The sequence below is a fragment of the Eriocheir sinensis genome, chromosome 8 (genome assembly GCF_024679095.1).
Source record: "Eriocheir sinensis breed Jianghai 21 chromosome 8, ASM2467909v1, whole genome shotgun sequence".
Classification (NCBI taxonomy): Eukaryota; Metazoa; Arthropoda; class Malacostraca; order Decapoda; family Varunidae; genus Eriocheir; species Eriocheir sinensis.
The window spans coordinates 4,482,164-4,497,956 of NC_066516.1; the positions used below are offsets into that span (position 1 = coordinate 4,482,164).

General features: G+C 42.7%; 1 protein-coding gene across 5 annotated transcripts in view; it reads left to right on the forward strand.

The window, feature by feature from the left end:
• The window catches only part of LOC126995389 (serine/threonine-protein kinase 26-like), a 122,917-nt gene extending 107,739 nt beyond the window's left edge, over positions 1-15,178 (forward strand). For all 5 annotated transcript variants that reach the window (XM_050854904.1, XM_050854902.1, XM_050854905.1 and 2 more), the window contains 5 exons: positions 497-682; positions 999-1,141; positions 5,095-5,338; positions 9,832-10,236; positions 13,686-15,178. In XM_050854904.1, the coding sequence (XP_050710861.1) occupies positions 497-682; positions 999-1,141; positions 5,095-5,338; positions 9,832-10,236; positions 13,686-13,889 (1,182 nt within the window). In that variant the 3' untranslated portion in view covers positions 13,890-15,178. The remainder of the gene's footprint in view (positions 1-496; positions 683-998; positions 1,142-5,094; positions 5,339-9,831; positions 10,237-13,685) is intronic.
• The last annotated feature ends 615 nt before the right edge of the window (positions 15,179-15,793 follow it).

Here is a 15,793-nt window from a genome sequence, read left to right on the forward strand (position 1 = left end):
GCTAGTGCTCACACTTCTTCCTTTCATAACTCTCCAGTGGATTTATTACCTTTCTGCCTCTCACTGTTCTCCCATATTTAAATAAAGCTGTCCCTAAGTACTTCAAATTCAGTAATTTTCTCCATTTTTTTCCTCCATCCAGATACATTGCCATTTTGTCTGCCCCTTTGGTTTATACAAATTCTTTGTAATTATGGTTTCAAAGCAGTTAGGTCAGGTGAGAAAATGAACAAACTCTATTACCTTATTTATGACACCATTATATTATTTTCTGCAGTATAGAGGCTTTACAGTAATGATAAATCCAGGCATTACTCTTGTTGTCAAGGGAACAAGGATCATATCAGAAAAAAGTTGGCTTAGATTAAATAAATTAAGGTTAAATGTATCTTTGAATTCTGTTGATTCCATTTATCTTATATGTATCAATAGTTGAGCATAGCTTGTCATTTTAAGATGCCAAACAAAGTTTAATAGGGTGTTGTTTATTCCATAGGCTGATATTTGGTCGTTGGGCATCACTGCCATTGAGCTGGCCAAAGGGGAGCCTCCAAACAGTGATCTTCATCCAATGAGAGTGCTCTTCCTCATCCCCAAAAACAATCCTCCTCAGCTCACTGGCAACTATAGCAAGCCTTTCAAGGAGTTTGTTGAGGCTTGCCTCAATAAAGATCCAGAAAATGTAAGTTTTCTTGAAAAGTTCATCATTGATTTATGAGGAAAAAGATGGCCTAGTTACATGTTGTCCACATAGTACAATATCTTACTCTTTTCCATGAGAATTCCACAGTAGTCATGAATTTTTTGTTTGTTTGTTTCATGCACCTATTTCCAGTTTATCAAGAGTTCCCCTCATAATCCAAAGTTGATTTTTCATTTAGATATTCTTAGATGTGCAATATAGTATCCATTTGTTATGCAAGGCCCAGTGATTAAATATGTTTAATTAAACAAGATTAATATAATTATAATGATGAGAGTAATGTCTTGCCTTCCAGAGACCAACTGCAAAAGAATTGCTCAAGTTCCCATTTATTAGGAAGGCTAAGAAGAATGCATACCTCATGGACCTCATTGACAGATACAAGTCTTATAAGAAAAACAACACGGACACTGACACCGATTCTGATCCCTCTGATTCGTAAGTTCTTTAGTCACTGAGTAATGGGGGGGGGGGAGAGATCACCACAGATATTGAGCAAAGTACAGGTAGCTCTCAAGTTGTGATGGGATTACCTTGCAAGAAACCCATTGTAGGTTCAAATGGTGGTAAGTAAAAAAATAACAAAGGCATTAACATTAAAACTTAGCATCTATACAATTAAAAGAACTATTTCTAATAATTGTAGTAGTTATAAGTTACCTGATAGTTTATGTGAGGGGATGAATCATCAAAATTACAGTAAAATAAAATTTAAAAAGCAGTCTTAGCAATATCCAAATGTTCCCAAGAATGGATGAGCTGTTCTTGGAGTGGCTGGCTACTAGCATGTCTGACTATGCTTTTCATAGCTACGGTAGTACTGATATGGGAAACGTCCACGTCTGGCCTCAGTCCAATTATGCTCTGCTTCAGCTAACAGAGAGGGTAGGGGGTAATGTGAAACTTAAATGAATGGATGAGCGATAAGAGGAGTTGATGTGTGATGCTTCATTGGAGACTGCTTGTGTCTGCACAACCTTTGTGTTATTTGAAATGGGCCTAGTTATGACATTACTTTCCACACACACAGAGAGGAAGTTGACATTGAGAGAGAAAACTTTGGATTCATGAGAGGTAGAGGCACAATGGATGGAAAATAAGTCCATAACAGTAACAATATATGTGCAATCATGCAGCTGAAGGTATGAGAGAAAGAAGCTATTAAGACTAAATGAAAATGAGACAGTGGAGAAATAAAAATATTTAGCAGTAATTGCTGAAGAAGAAATAAACCACTAGACCACGCCTCCGTGGTCTAGTGGTCAGTGTGCCTGGCTTCTACTCCGTGGGCCTGGGTTCGAATCCAGGCCCGGGCAGTCGGCGTGCAGCTCACCCAGGTGTTCATCCTCCCTCTCGGGTTGGTCAATAAATGAGTACCTGGGGAAACCTGGGGAAGGTAAACTGGTACCCCGGATGTCACACTGGCCCTGTGTCCCGGGGTAATGGGCTCCCTCCCACCACAGGCTCAAGGGCCAATGTTATGGAGATGAGCACCGAGGCCACGCGCTGTTACAGTGTATGCCCCCAACTTTACCTTTACCTATTGAGGCATGGTGCTGTAATTGGAGGAAGGCATTGAATGTCTTGTGCAACCAAGGAGTGACTGTCATGTGAAGAGAACAGTACAATAAGTCCTCTCTTAACATTATCGATAGATCCTTTGGAACTACATTTTAAGTGAAATTAAGTATATTTAAATCAATTTCACCAGAGGGTAAATTCTAGAAACAAGAGTTAAGTTCTTATGATTCATTGTAAAGATATTGCCAAAGTTTTAAAACTGGCTTCTAGATGTTTATGATATTAATCAAAAGTCATGTGTTTGCGGGATCACTACCAGGCATGTGCACTTGTCTATGATTCTTGGTGTCATTTAATTCAAAGGTAACATGTGTCATATTTGTCCATAATTAGTTTATGTTCAGTAGATTGAAATAATTAAAAGGCATTTTAAGTTTTTGCAGATGATTCCATTTTTGCCAATTGTTGCTGAGGTTTCATCCAATCATTGAGTAATGCTTGCCAATCTGGTCTTCTGCTGCTAGGTGTCACAATGCAGTAAGATTGTGTTGTGACTTTAAATATTGGTGTGCTTTCACTTGTCTGTGGAGTCGGAGTCGGAAGAGAGTTGGAGTCGGGAAAAATTTATTCCGACTCCAACTCCTTTACATAATCAATTCTTGTGTAAAGTACTTGGCTGCACTGCTAGAACAGTGTTGACACCTTGTGGGAAATTTCCACAAATTTGTGTGAGTTCTTGGGGAAGATGTTTAATTTTCTTTTGATAATATAAATTTTTTTTGTGGAAATGTGAATTATTAATCTCTTAATTAATTAAATAAATTACTAGGCGATGTCATAGGAAATGAACCCAACGACACGTGCAGTACCAGGGGAGTCTGATTCCTGTAATATACTCATGTGCGTCTCCACTCTTGTCTCAGCACTGAATCTGTGCTAGGCTGCTCAGAGCCCAGCATAAGGTTGTCAGGTCTATCCTCTTAAGGACAACTGTCCTTTATGAGATCTGGATTCATGCTTAGGGAAAAAAAAAGTCAGGGTGAATCTGTGGTTGTGGTGAATCGTAGTGTAGCCTAGTGTGAACTGATTGAGTGTAGCTAATGTAGTGCAGTGTGGCATGGCGTGGATGGGTGCTGTATGCTGTGGCTGGGTGGAGTGGTGTGGTGTGGCTGGGTATGGTGTCAGGTGTAGCGTAGCTGGGTCTGCTGTGTGGTGTGATGTTGCTGGGTATGGTGTGGTGTGATTGGATGTAAAATGTGCTTTGGTGTGTGGTGTGATGTGTGATAAGGTGTGATTGGGTGTGATGTGAGATAGGGTGACTGGGTGTGATGTGAGGTGTGGTATTGATGGGTATGGTATGAAGTGTAGTGCCACTGGGTGTGATGTGTGGTGTGGTGTGGGTGATGTGGTGTGAAGTGTTATGTGTTTGAGTATGGAGTGACTGGGTGTGATGTGTATTGTATGGCTGGATGTGGTGTGGCTAGGTGTGGTGTGGCTGGGTAAGGTGTGTGGCATGATTGGGTTTTGTGTAAGGTATGATGTGCCTGAGTGTGATGTGTAGTGTTGCTTGGTATGATGTGTGGTTTAGTGTGTGTGGGTGTGATGTGTGGTGGTGAGACTAGGTGTGGTGTATGATATGGAGTGAGGTATGGTGTGTTGTGCTGTGTGGTGTGGCAGGGTGTAATGTCTGCTATGGTGTGAGATGTAGTGTAGCTGGGTGTGATTGGGTGTGATGTGTGGTGAGATGTAATGGTGTGATGTGTTGTGTGGTGTGAGTGAGTGTCGTGTGAGATATGATGTGGTTAGGTATAGTGTGAGGCTTGAAGTGACTGGGTGTTATGTGTGGTGTTATGTGGTGTGGTGTGGTTGGGTTTGTTGTGAGGTATGGTGTATGTGTAGTGTGGGGTGTGGTGTAAGGTATGGTGTAACAGGGTGTGGTATGCTGTGGTGTGAGTTGTAGTTTGGGTGGATGTGATGGGTGTTGTGGTGTAGCTGGACGTTGTGTGTTGTGTGATGTGGGTTGGTGTGGCTCCAAGTGGTGTGTGGTGTAGTGTGGCTGGGTGTAATATGTGGGTTGGTGTAGCTGTGTGATGTGTGATGCAGTGTGTCTGATCATGATGTGTGGTGTGGGGTTGCTGGGTATGATGTAAGAGTGGTGTGGCCAGGTGTGTTGTGATGTGGTGTATAGTATGGCTGGGTGTGATGTGGTGTGTGTTGCGGGATATGATGTGTGGTATGGTGTGGTTAAGCGTGGTGTTATTTTGTGTGGGGACTGGGATGTAGTGTGGCTTTATGTGGTGTGGTTGGATGTGATGTGTGGATAGATATGGTGCATGGCATGGTGTGATGTGTATGGTGTAGTTGGGTGGGGTGTTTGACATGGCGTGGGTTGTTGTAATAAGTATGGTGTGGCTGGGTATGATGTGGTGTGGTGTGACTGGGTGTCATGTGGAGAGTGGTGTGGCTGGATGTGGTGTGTCACTGGGTGTGATGTGGTGTGGTGTGACTGGATGTGAAGTGTAGTGTGGTATGGCTGGGTTTGATTTGCATACCACAGTACTGCAGAAGAGAGAAAAGGGGAGGGGGTGGAGTCGGAGTTGCAGCCTTGAAATTTCCTGGAGTTGGAGTCGGAATTTTTTTTACATCCAACTCCACACCCCTGCTTTCACTACTCAGATTCAATCTAATGCATCTCATTCTCTGCATGGTATAGCATTTCACCCTGTATTCTGCATAAAGTAAAGCCTTGTTGTTATATAATTTAAATGGTAATGAAGCATGCAAACCTAATAAGTGTTTCATAGTGCTTTACATAAATCTTGTTTTTTGGGAATATCTCCGATGTTTACTCAAGCACACCTTACTTCCAGTGAGGATAGCCGAGTGGAGAGCGATGTGGAAGATCCAGCTTGGATAATGACAGTAAGAGGTCCCCCAGGAGGTCTCTCCCCAACCAGTATGCAGGAAGGGTCGCCATCCACCACCTCTACTTCACCACTCTCTTCATCACCCCTTGAATATAATAGTGTGCCAGCTTCTTCAACATCTTCCCTCACTCACTCTCCACCTAAGGAGAACAATGGGGTCATTTTTAGAGAGAAAGCCTCATCCCCAGTAAGTATTTCTTCCAAACCATAATTATGGAGAATGTTTTCTGCAAGAGATTATAAGGATAGAGAGGAAGTATAAGGATTATGGAAACCAAAGAAGAGAAACTGGAATGAACTCAGGATCAAAAAACACCTTTTCTTATTTATGAGGTTTAGGGGACTCCTGCGAATGGTGAATTTGCGTGCACAGCAGAAAGACTGTATTTCCCGCCATATGACACTTTTTTTTTCTTCAAAAAAGATGATTTGAAAATTCACCCTGCATCTTATACCCTTATGGTTAAGTTTTGGTAGGCCTAGGGTTTATTATTATTGGTACAAAACCAACACCCAAAACACCTCCGTTTGACACAATAGTTCCCAGATGTCCCCAGAATGAAATATGTTGCATTTTGCAGCATATAATGCGCAGTTCTTTCACTCAGAAAATTCCAAGTTACCCCTTTGCGGTATATGCCAAAGGTACAAATATTGATTGATTTAACCCTCCTGCTCCGGGCTTCTTTCCAGAAGGCGACCCCCGTGTCCGGGGCTTTTGGGAAAATTTAGAGTCATGTTTACATTCTAATTGCAACGTAAATAAACATAATGGAAATTAACCATATACTACTTCTAGGAGTACTCACTGCCCTCTCTCAAATGGCATTTAGTAGACCGCTCTAGGTCCAGTGGTTGCTGAGTAATCATGAGTAGAATTTGGTCACTTTTTTTTTGCCATAGAACTAGCCTGCGTACGGGTGTGTGCCTGTGACACAGGCAAAAGAGTCTAACTCACGCTCCTTGCTCCCCATTCCACTCCGCTCCGCTCTACGCTAACCCCACCAAGACTTCTGTTTCCTTTCAGGGTGTTTCAGGTACAATGTAGGCTATTTATTTCTCTTCTATGTATTTATTGACATTTTTCTTTATATATTTCACTGAGAATATTTGAGTGGCACTTTGACTATATTTATTACTTTTTTTTTTTTTTTTTTTTTTTTTTTTTCTCAAGTAGTGTATAGTACCCTCACAAGTTTTGCACTATCTGAGTTTTGCGGTTAGTCCTAAATTCTTACCATCCCGACTTTCGCGCATTATCACCCCGACTTGACACGTACGGGTCACGTCTACGTACCATCGGCTTCACGCACGCTACCTTTAAAGGTAGTATCACACTGGACATTTTACTCCAAAGAGAAAGAGAGGAGAGAGGAGAGAGGAGAGAGAGGAGAGAGAGAGAGAGAGAGAGTGTGTGTGTGTGTGTGTGTGTGTGTGTGTGTGTGTGTGTGTGTGTGTGTGTGTGTGTGTGTGTCGTTTTAAAGCCACAGTTGAAGGTGGCTTCCATACAATTGGCTGACAGTTCCGAAAACACTCTTGTGATTCGCCTGTATGCCCAACCGTGAGTGAGTTCACAGTTATCCGTAAGCTGGTGTCACACAGGGCTTTTTTCTTCCAACCGTGTTGGCGCCAGCTAGGGCAACCGGCATCTCCCACTTTTCCGGATGTGCGTCACACACGACCGAGGTCAGTTGCCCGTATCTACAATGTAAACAAAGCACTTACCCTGTATCAACAGCGTCATCTGCTAAAGTAAGGGCTGTCGTAGCTTGTTTGGAGGAAAACGTCCAATGTGATACTACCTTTTAAGGTAGCATGCGTGACACTGATGGTAAGTATTAGTGTGGCGACTAGGCCTGATAAGGGAGCCTCCCATAACCCACTTGGCAAGTGGGGTACCTCTTTGGCCGACTCAGTAAGGAGTGGCTCTCCCGTCACGCTGGCCGCGGGTACAGTCCCAGGCAGCCGGCGAATACCCTGATCTTGATTAATTTCTCATGTGTTTCGATACACGCAGAGGACATGTTGGAGAATAGGAAAGTGAAAAAGAGTAAACCTCGGGGCATGACACTGGTGGCATAGCGGTGGCATCCTATCCTGCGGTTCTGTTGAGTTTCCCCAAAGGGGTAACAGGTAGGATGACCCATGCTCTCCGAGGGTAATAGAAAATGGGAGAGTTGGAGGTATGTCTCTACGGGGACATTGTGAAATAGTGAACTGATAGTGGTCACTGTCTAAGGTCTCAACACACAGAAATTAATCTACATAGGGGGGAAAGCCGTGTAGTGTGGCGACTAGGCCTGATAAGGGAGCCTCCCATAACCAACTTGGCGAGTGGGGTACCTCTTTGGCCGACTCAGTAAGGAGTGGCTCTCCCGTCACGCTGATCGCAGGTTCAATCCCTGGCACCTGGCGAATACCCTGATCTTGATTAATTTCTCATGTGTTTCATTCCCAACACGCCCTCTGCGTGTATCGAAACACGTGAAAAATTAATCAAGATCAAGGTATTCGCTGGCTGCCTGGGATTGAACCCGCGACCAGCGTGACGGGAGATCCACTCCTTACTGAGTCGGCCAAAGAGGTACCCCACTCGCCAAGTGGGTTATGGGAGGCTCCCTTATCAAACCTAGTCGTCGCACTACAAGTAGATGTGACCCGTACATGTAAAAGCGGCCCGAAACTCGGGGTGATAATGCCTGAAAGTCAAGATGGTAAGAATTTAGGACTAACCGCGAAACTCGAGAATAGCGAAACTTGGATTGCGCGAAACTCGAGAGGGTACTGTAGTAAAAAAATTAATAAATAATGGAAGTGCAGTGGTGAAATTCATTGTGAAACCTCATTTGGTGGAGGGCTGATTGTGTTTTTTCTGCAAATATAATGTGGCAGAAGACTTTGTCATGTATTTTCAACTTCATTCAAGCACAACAAAAATTACTACCAATAATCATCTTATACTCATTTTATGGAAGTACAGTACTGTCTTCAAGTTTGCGCTAAATAGGTCAACGTTGTGGGTCGCAAACGTTGAAATCGCAAACTTTGAACCATTATTCTTATGGGGAAAATTGAAAACTGTCGACATCTTGCGCTTGGCCACCCATCCGTGTATTGGCGCGTAATGTCTGAACAGCCCGACGTCTTGCTGGGCCCGAACAGCTGACGGGTGGCTGATGAAAATGATGGTGATGATGAGTGTCAGCGGCGTGGCCTTTGCATTGGCGCCACCTGAATGGTATTTTTATCGGGGTCCGTGTGTGTGTGTGTGTGTGTGTGTGGCTGTGTTTATTATGGGTTTGGGCTTCTCAATTTGCCAATTCTTATTTTCCACATGTCCCGTGCAACATGTGGAAAATAAGAATTAGCAAATTGAGGAGCCTGGGACCACAACAAACACAGCCACACACACACACGGGCCCCAATGAAAATACCGTTTGGGTGGCGCCGATGCAAAGGCCACGCCGCCAACACTCATCATCACCATCACCATCATCAGCCGCCCGTCAGCTGCTCAAGCCCAGTGCACGGTCGGGGCTGCTCGCACACATGCGCCTGGCTGCCCGGATCCCACTCACCATGCTTCCCGTCGCCAATGGAAAGGCCCAGGGGGTGGGTAAGAGAGAGAATGGGAGTCAAGGACCACAACAAAGTGTGAAAAAACCCGGTTTTAGCAGCCTTTTCCTTTTCCTTTCGGGTCATATCGCAATTTCAGTTTTCAATAAAAATTGAATTTTGAGGTCCCTATCGCAAACTTGAAACTCGCAGTCCTGGAGACAGTATATTGCAATGTTCTTTGTTAACCATTTTTCTATATAATTGATCATCATCATCATCGACGCCTGCTCCTAGGAGCTCCCACCAGGGGATGGCCACGGCAGAAGAGTTTCCATCTTTCTCTATCCAGACACTCCCTCCTTGCTTGCTCAAAGTTTCTCAAGGATCTTTCACCCCTCTCCCTAATGTACTCCTGCACCCTATCTCTCCATTTCACTGGAGGTCGTCCTCTAACATTCCCTCCCTCTATTTCACTCACATACATCCTTCTGGTCATCTTACTCTCCTCCATTCGCTCCATGTGACTAAACTACTTTAAAGTCTGTTGCTTCAGTTCTTCCACCACTCCACACTTCTTCCCTTCACCCCCGTGACACATTCCAAAATGCTCATACACACTTTAATTACTCATTCCATCCATTCTACTCACACCACAAGCACTCCTCAAATAACTCATTTCCACTGCCTGCACTCTAGACCTCTGACTTTCATTCTAGGCCCATGTTACACTTGCATATGTGAGGGTTGGTACTATTACTGTATTTCTCAAATCTCTCTTTACCTCCATGCTCACACTTCTGCCATTCATGATACATCCCAAAGACCCTACCACCCTTCTTCCTTGCAATGCCCTTAAACATAATTGATGTTTAAGTGAAAATTATTTTCTAAGAAAAATGTAATATCAATACAATGCATTTTTCATTGATTCATAGAAAAATCTTTGATTATTGAATTTCTAAAGAAACATTTGTCAAAAGTAAGTTACTAAGCATTTATTTAGTAATATTTTAAATCATTTACTCCTGCCTTTATATACACATATTTGTAAATTCATTCATCAGAAACAAATATTCCACAAAATGACAACATTTGTTCAGATGAATACTGTTTTGCTTGCAGACTCGTCCAACTGCAATTGCACCTCCTCCTCCCAATGATAATGAGAAACGCAGAGACACTCGTCACATGGATCACAGAACCTCAAGGGACCTAGACCTGTCTCCACGTTCTACTGAGCCACACACAAATGGTGATGACACCCATATGGCTAACCTGGCTGACATGAGGATTGATACAGAAGACCACAGGAATGAAAGTGACCGTCCAGATAGAAATGAGTTCAATGACAGGCGCCATAGTAGAGAAGTACACCACTCTAGAGATAATAGGTCCAGCTCAGGAGATATACGGGATGTGAGGAGACCAGACCACCGCCACAGTTCCTCGCATCCTCAAGGTCAACGCACCAAGTCACCCCCTCCAGTCAATAATGCTCTTTCAGTTGTTCTACCACTTATCTCTGAGGTCAGTTATCTACTTTTTTTGTGTGTGTATTTGCTTTGTCCTGAGCTGATAAGAGGTGCAAATTTTGTAGAAATTAGAAACAAATGAACCACCTCAAGCATAATATGTGTTTATAACAATCTTTAAGGCAAGACATATGGGTATGAAAAATAAGCATCACAAATCTCATACAGATACGTGAATATAGACCTGAAAATTGGTTCAGATGAGAATGGTTATGGCAGTGGAAAAAGAAAAAAGTAATGGTAAATGGTAAAATAGAGTGGGACTTACCAAACAAAATTTATTTGTTCCCTAACAATTTTTTTAATGCAAACATTTTATTATCCAAAATACTGGTTCAGAAGGTCTATATGGATGAGAAATGCAGCATCCTCAGTCTCCCCAAGCTGTCTTTCTTTCTTTTCATCTCCCTCATGTTCATGCATTTTTCTTTGTGTAATCGGGGCATTTATCCTCCCAGGGTTCCTGCATCCCTGCCCTATGGTGAGCAGTCTGTACAGCCCCTGATCTGGGCAGGAATTGGGGAAGGGGTTTGCATCTCCCTCCCCCAGTTAAAACCTATCCTAGCCATAAACAGAACACCAAGTAGAGGTTAGGGTCATGGTGTGAGCCTCGACCCCAATCTGATCTTGCTGGGGGACCTAACCATGCGGCAGGCTTACTCAATGCCTATACGTCCGGGGAGCCTGCCGTCAGTGACGGGTGCAGGGCAATGGCTGCGGGACCCTTGCAACTTGAAGGAGGAAGTGTCCATAGCCCCTCTTTTTATTTTGGGGGTTGCCAGGGTGGTGCAGAGTCAGCGCCTGCCTGCAGAACCAGGCCCGGTGTTAACTTTAAGGGTGCGTCCACACGGTCGAACAATGTTCGTCGGACAAACACTGTTACCAGTTAACAATGGAAAGCGGAAAAGCTCGCTGGTGACTTCAGAAGCGAGCACCAAGAGGTGTACCGGACACTGCCCATGTTCGTAGCATCGGAACTTCGGACACTGTCTAGTGGGACAGAGGCTAAGAACCATACGATACTGCCAGGCAAACGATGAACATGTTGCGTAGTTTATTTTTATTTTTTATTGTGTACCATGGTGATGTACCGCACTAGACGCTGGCACCAACCACCTGTCACCGAAGTCCACACTAACACTGACGTAAATACCTGTGTGTTGCCTACGGACATCAGCTTCGAACATTGTCTGCCGGTCTTTGCTTGGTGAACAGAGTAGAAACTGTGGTATACAACTTCATCTGGTACCACTGTTTGTTGCCATATCAACTTCCCTCGTTTCAACGATTATGACGTCATCCTGCTTCGCCTTATGATATGGTAACAGTGTTTGTCCGACGGACACTGTTCGACCGTGTGGACGCACCCTAAGAGGGCTCTGTGTGTGGTCTCCTGGAATGCTTGGAGCCTCTCGAAGGATCACTGACTGCCCTATTTATCAGAAGGCTGAGGGTGGTCATAGTGGAACTCTATGAGATGAGGAGGCCTGAAAGTGGCAAGATAAGCAGTGAAAGGTACACCTACTACTGGTCCAGCATGAGCAGTGGTGCTTGTCTTAAGGAGGTAGCTATAGGCATCACCAGCCATCTGCAGGCATTTGTGGTTGAGGTTACTCCAGTTGATGAGCGTATAATGTGAGTGAGGCTGAAGCACACACTGGGCTTCATATCTCTTGTTGCAGTGTACGCTCCCATCAAGATGTGTGAAACTGAAGATATGTTCTACACCAAATTCAACTCTGAATGAGACTAGTGCTCCCCTTGGGACACACTCATTGTCTTGGGTGACTCCAGTGCTACTGCTGGTACTGACAGGGTTGTCTATGACCTATGTGTTGGTCTCCTTGGTTCTAGTACCAGGAACATTAACAGCTCTCTTTCTGAAATTTACAATATCCAGGAGGTTGATAATTGTGGGTTCTTGGTACCAGAGACCCGAGTTGCACTGCTGGACTTGATACAGCATTGTCACAGGGGTAGCTGAGGAGATTGACCACACCCTTGTAAGTACTTGTTGGAGGATCTTACAGAATTTCAGGGTTTTCTGGAGTGCTGAGTTCTTTGGATCAGATCATAGGCTTGTTGTTGCAACACTCAAGCATCATGTCAGGTCAAGAAGATTCTCAAGAATCAAAAATATTGTGTTCCATCTCGAGAGGCTGAAGGACCTGGCATGTGCTCAGGAGTGTGCAGTGACATTCTCAAATCAGTTCAGTGTGCTCAGCATTCTTGAGGACTCTGTAGAACTTTGTGGTAATTTGTGCAGTGACATTCTCAAATCAGTTCAATGTGCTCAGCATTCTTGAGGACCCTGTAGAACTTCGTGGTAATTTATTGTTTTTCTTTATATTTACTCAAGATAACCAAGGAAATGACTATGTCCCAAAAGGGGCACTGGTCTAATACAGAGTTGAGTTTGGCGTAGAGCACCACCTTCTCTTCAGTTTCACACATCTTGGTAAGAACGTACACTGCAACAAGAGACATGAAGCCCAGTGTGTGCTTCACCTTCACTCGCATTATACTCTCATCAACCGGAGTAACCTCAACCACAAATGCCTGCAGATGACTGGAGATGCCTATAGCTATCTCCTTAAGACAGGCATCATTGCTCATGCCAGACCAGTAGTAGGTGAACCTCCCCTTCTGATCTTGTCACTGCCAGGCCTCCTTGTATTAAGAGAGTCCCACTATGTCCACCCTCAGCCTTCTGAGCTTATCTGATAGGTAGGGCAGTTGGTGATCCTCCATGAGACTTTGGACATTCTAGGACCCCACACGCAGAGCCATCTGAAGGTTAACCCTGGATCTGATTCTGCCCCCAAACAAGACTGGATTGGGGTCGAGGCTCATGCCAAGACCCTGACCTCTATTTGCTTTGTTTTTAGATCAGAGGTTTTTGGTGGGGAGGGCAGTGCAAACCCCTCTCCCAAACCAGCCCAGATCAAGGGCTGAACTGACTGCTCATTATAGGGGCAGGGACGCAGTACCCTTGAGAGGATAAATCCCCCCAGTTACCCAAAGGAAGAAGTATTAACCGGAGGGAGAGAAAAGAAGGATTGAAGAAAGGAGGTCGAGAATGCTTCAATCCTCATCCAGATAGACTTGCCCCTACCAAAGCTATAATATTTCTAAACCAATATATGATCCCCTCAAATTTAGTATCCGTAAATTTCATAAATGTTGCCACTTTTCCCATGGTCAGAATCATAGAAAAGTTGAAAATGGATAATATATACAATATTCTGATTCCTGTTCATTGTCAAGAATCCTTCCTTGGGATGACTATGACAAAATCTCTTACTTCTCAATATGGTCAGGAAACTGTATTTTGCCTACATATTTAACTTATCTCTTTCTATCTCTAAAATAATTGTGTGGCATTAACTGTCCCAGTTATTGCTTTTTATGATAATGATCATCTATTAAAGCATTTTCCAACAGTTACAGAGACGCCACCGTCATAACTCCAGGGGAAATGATCCTCATCGCACTGATGCCATTGAAGAGCTTAAGTCGGCATTTGAGTCAGCAGAAAGATCAAGTCCTGGTGTGACAGATGCCTTCATCCGTGACCTGTTTTCCAAATTGCTGCCCAACATGACTGAAGCGCGAGTCAGGCAAGCACAAGACAATTTAATGAGGTGAAACTCCAGTAATAGAAAGTGAGGATAGCGCTGGAGTTGTTTAAAGCAGTTTTAAAAAATTAAAAAGTGACTGTGCAAGGAAGCAAAAGTTGGAGCATCATGAAAGACAGTGGCATACATTTTGCAATAACAGAATCGACTATTCTCAGTGAAAGGACAGTGTCATGAGTTAAACTTCCCCTGTATTTTTTTTTATAGTGACATTGTTTATCCTCATTGATAGTGCTCCTCTCCTGCTCTCAGGCACCATATTATGCTCTTGAGTTAATGAACATGCTGACAGAGGGAAGAGTAACCACATTACTTGGCATCAACAGCTTGTACAGTGTAAATGTTTCCCAATAATTCATGGTTTGATGAAATATTGTGACAAGGTGTCAATGTACTCCTAATGGAGGATAATGAGGTGTGCATAATGAAATGTTGTGAAAAAACACAAAGCCTGATGTGAGGACCTCTCAGCCTGTGTCTTGATTGCATACACCCTTGTCACTTGAGGCTACTTGAGGAAGAAAATAATATTATGTACAGTCTGATATCAGGTTGTACATATTTGCATTTTTTACAAGATAGACCTTACCAGCATGATGTCACTAGTCTGCTGAGGCCACATGTTTAGGAAAAGGGAAGGCTAAACTCTTGTGTATCATACTAGTGTACATAATGTGTATTTCATTGAGGACCAGTGCATCTGGAATATGTAAATAGAAACTCCATTTATCTATTTTCAGCCAAGTCTAGTGTGATTGAAATCAATGGACTATCACTCCCACCCTTCTCATCCATATCAGTAGTCAGTGGCTGCTTAGAATATAATTTTTGCAGAAAATTTTGTTGGTGTAATATTTCACTTTATTGAGCCGGTTTAGTCATTTTGAAGGAGAGGGAGATTTTGTAAGTTCATTGAATTTTTAAGCGGTTATGATCTTGGGACAATGTAAATTGTAAGTGAAAACAAAGATGAAGATGGCCATCTTATCTCATCTGTGCTACATGTCCCTTTGTGATACTTGCCTCTTTGCATAGTAGCCAAAGATGTTACTATTTATTTTGTGTTAGAAGGCACTTCATGAAGTTGTGTCAAAGACATTGTAGGTTGTACCCTATTTTTTCCTTGCTTTTGGATGCAGATTTTTAATATGACTTATCAACATTCCATTCTTGGTGATTTTCGTTTCTTTTTTAACTTCCAGAAGTTGGTGCAGCTTCTGGCCCATTTCCTATATTTATTTATTAAACACACACACACACACACACACACACACACACACACAAAAGACACACACACACTGCAGTTAAGATGTAATACAAAAGTGTAATAAAAATATTTTATTTTGATTTACAAAAGGCATTTCATTTCATTATTATTTGTCATTTGACAAAGTATAAATTGGCTGTTTATTATTTCAGTCATCCAAGAATAGAGCATTATGAATATACAAACTTTTCTCTTAAAGAAGGAAGATTCATTTGAACTTATTTTCTATTGACTCCCTTTAAGGTGTTTTGTGATTAATGTACGTAACTATGGAGATCATTATATTTTTCTATGCAATACATTTTCAATAATAAAGTATGCTCTTATGCACTAGAGCAAATGTGATTGGCTCTAGAAATTCAGTATTACAATTTTTTTTCCCCAAGTTACCTGATAACTTAATTCAACAATATACTTGTTTGTACTGGAAAATAAATTACTCGCCGAAATATTAGCTATAGACTAAAAAAAATCACTATTCATACTAAATATTTGTTCCTTTGTCACTACATTGCTGAATTGCATTTTCAATGGTGTTTTTCAGGGAGTTGAAGTAAATTTCTCTGAAGCTGCTTTACATCCCCACAAGCTTTGCTCTTGTTTGTAGAATCAAACAAGTAAATGCTTTGTGCAAGTATGTAGATCCT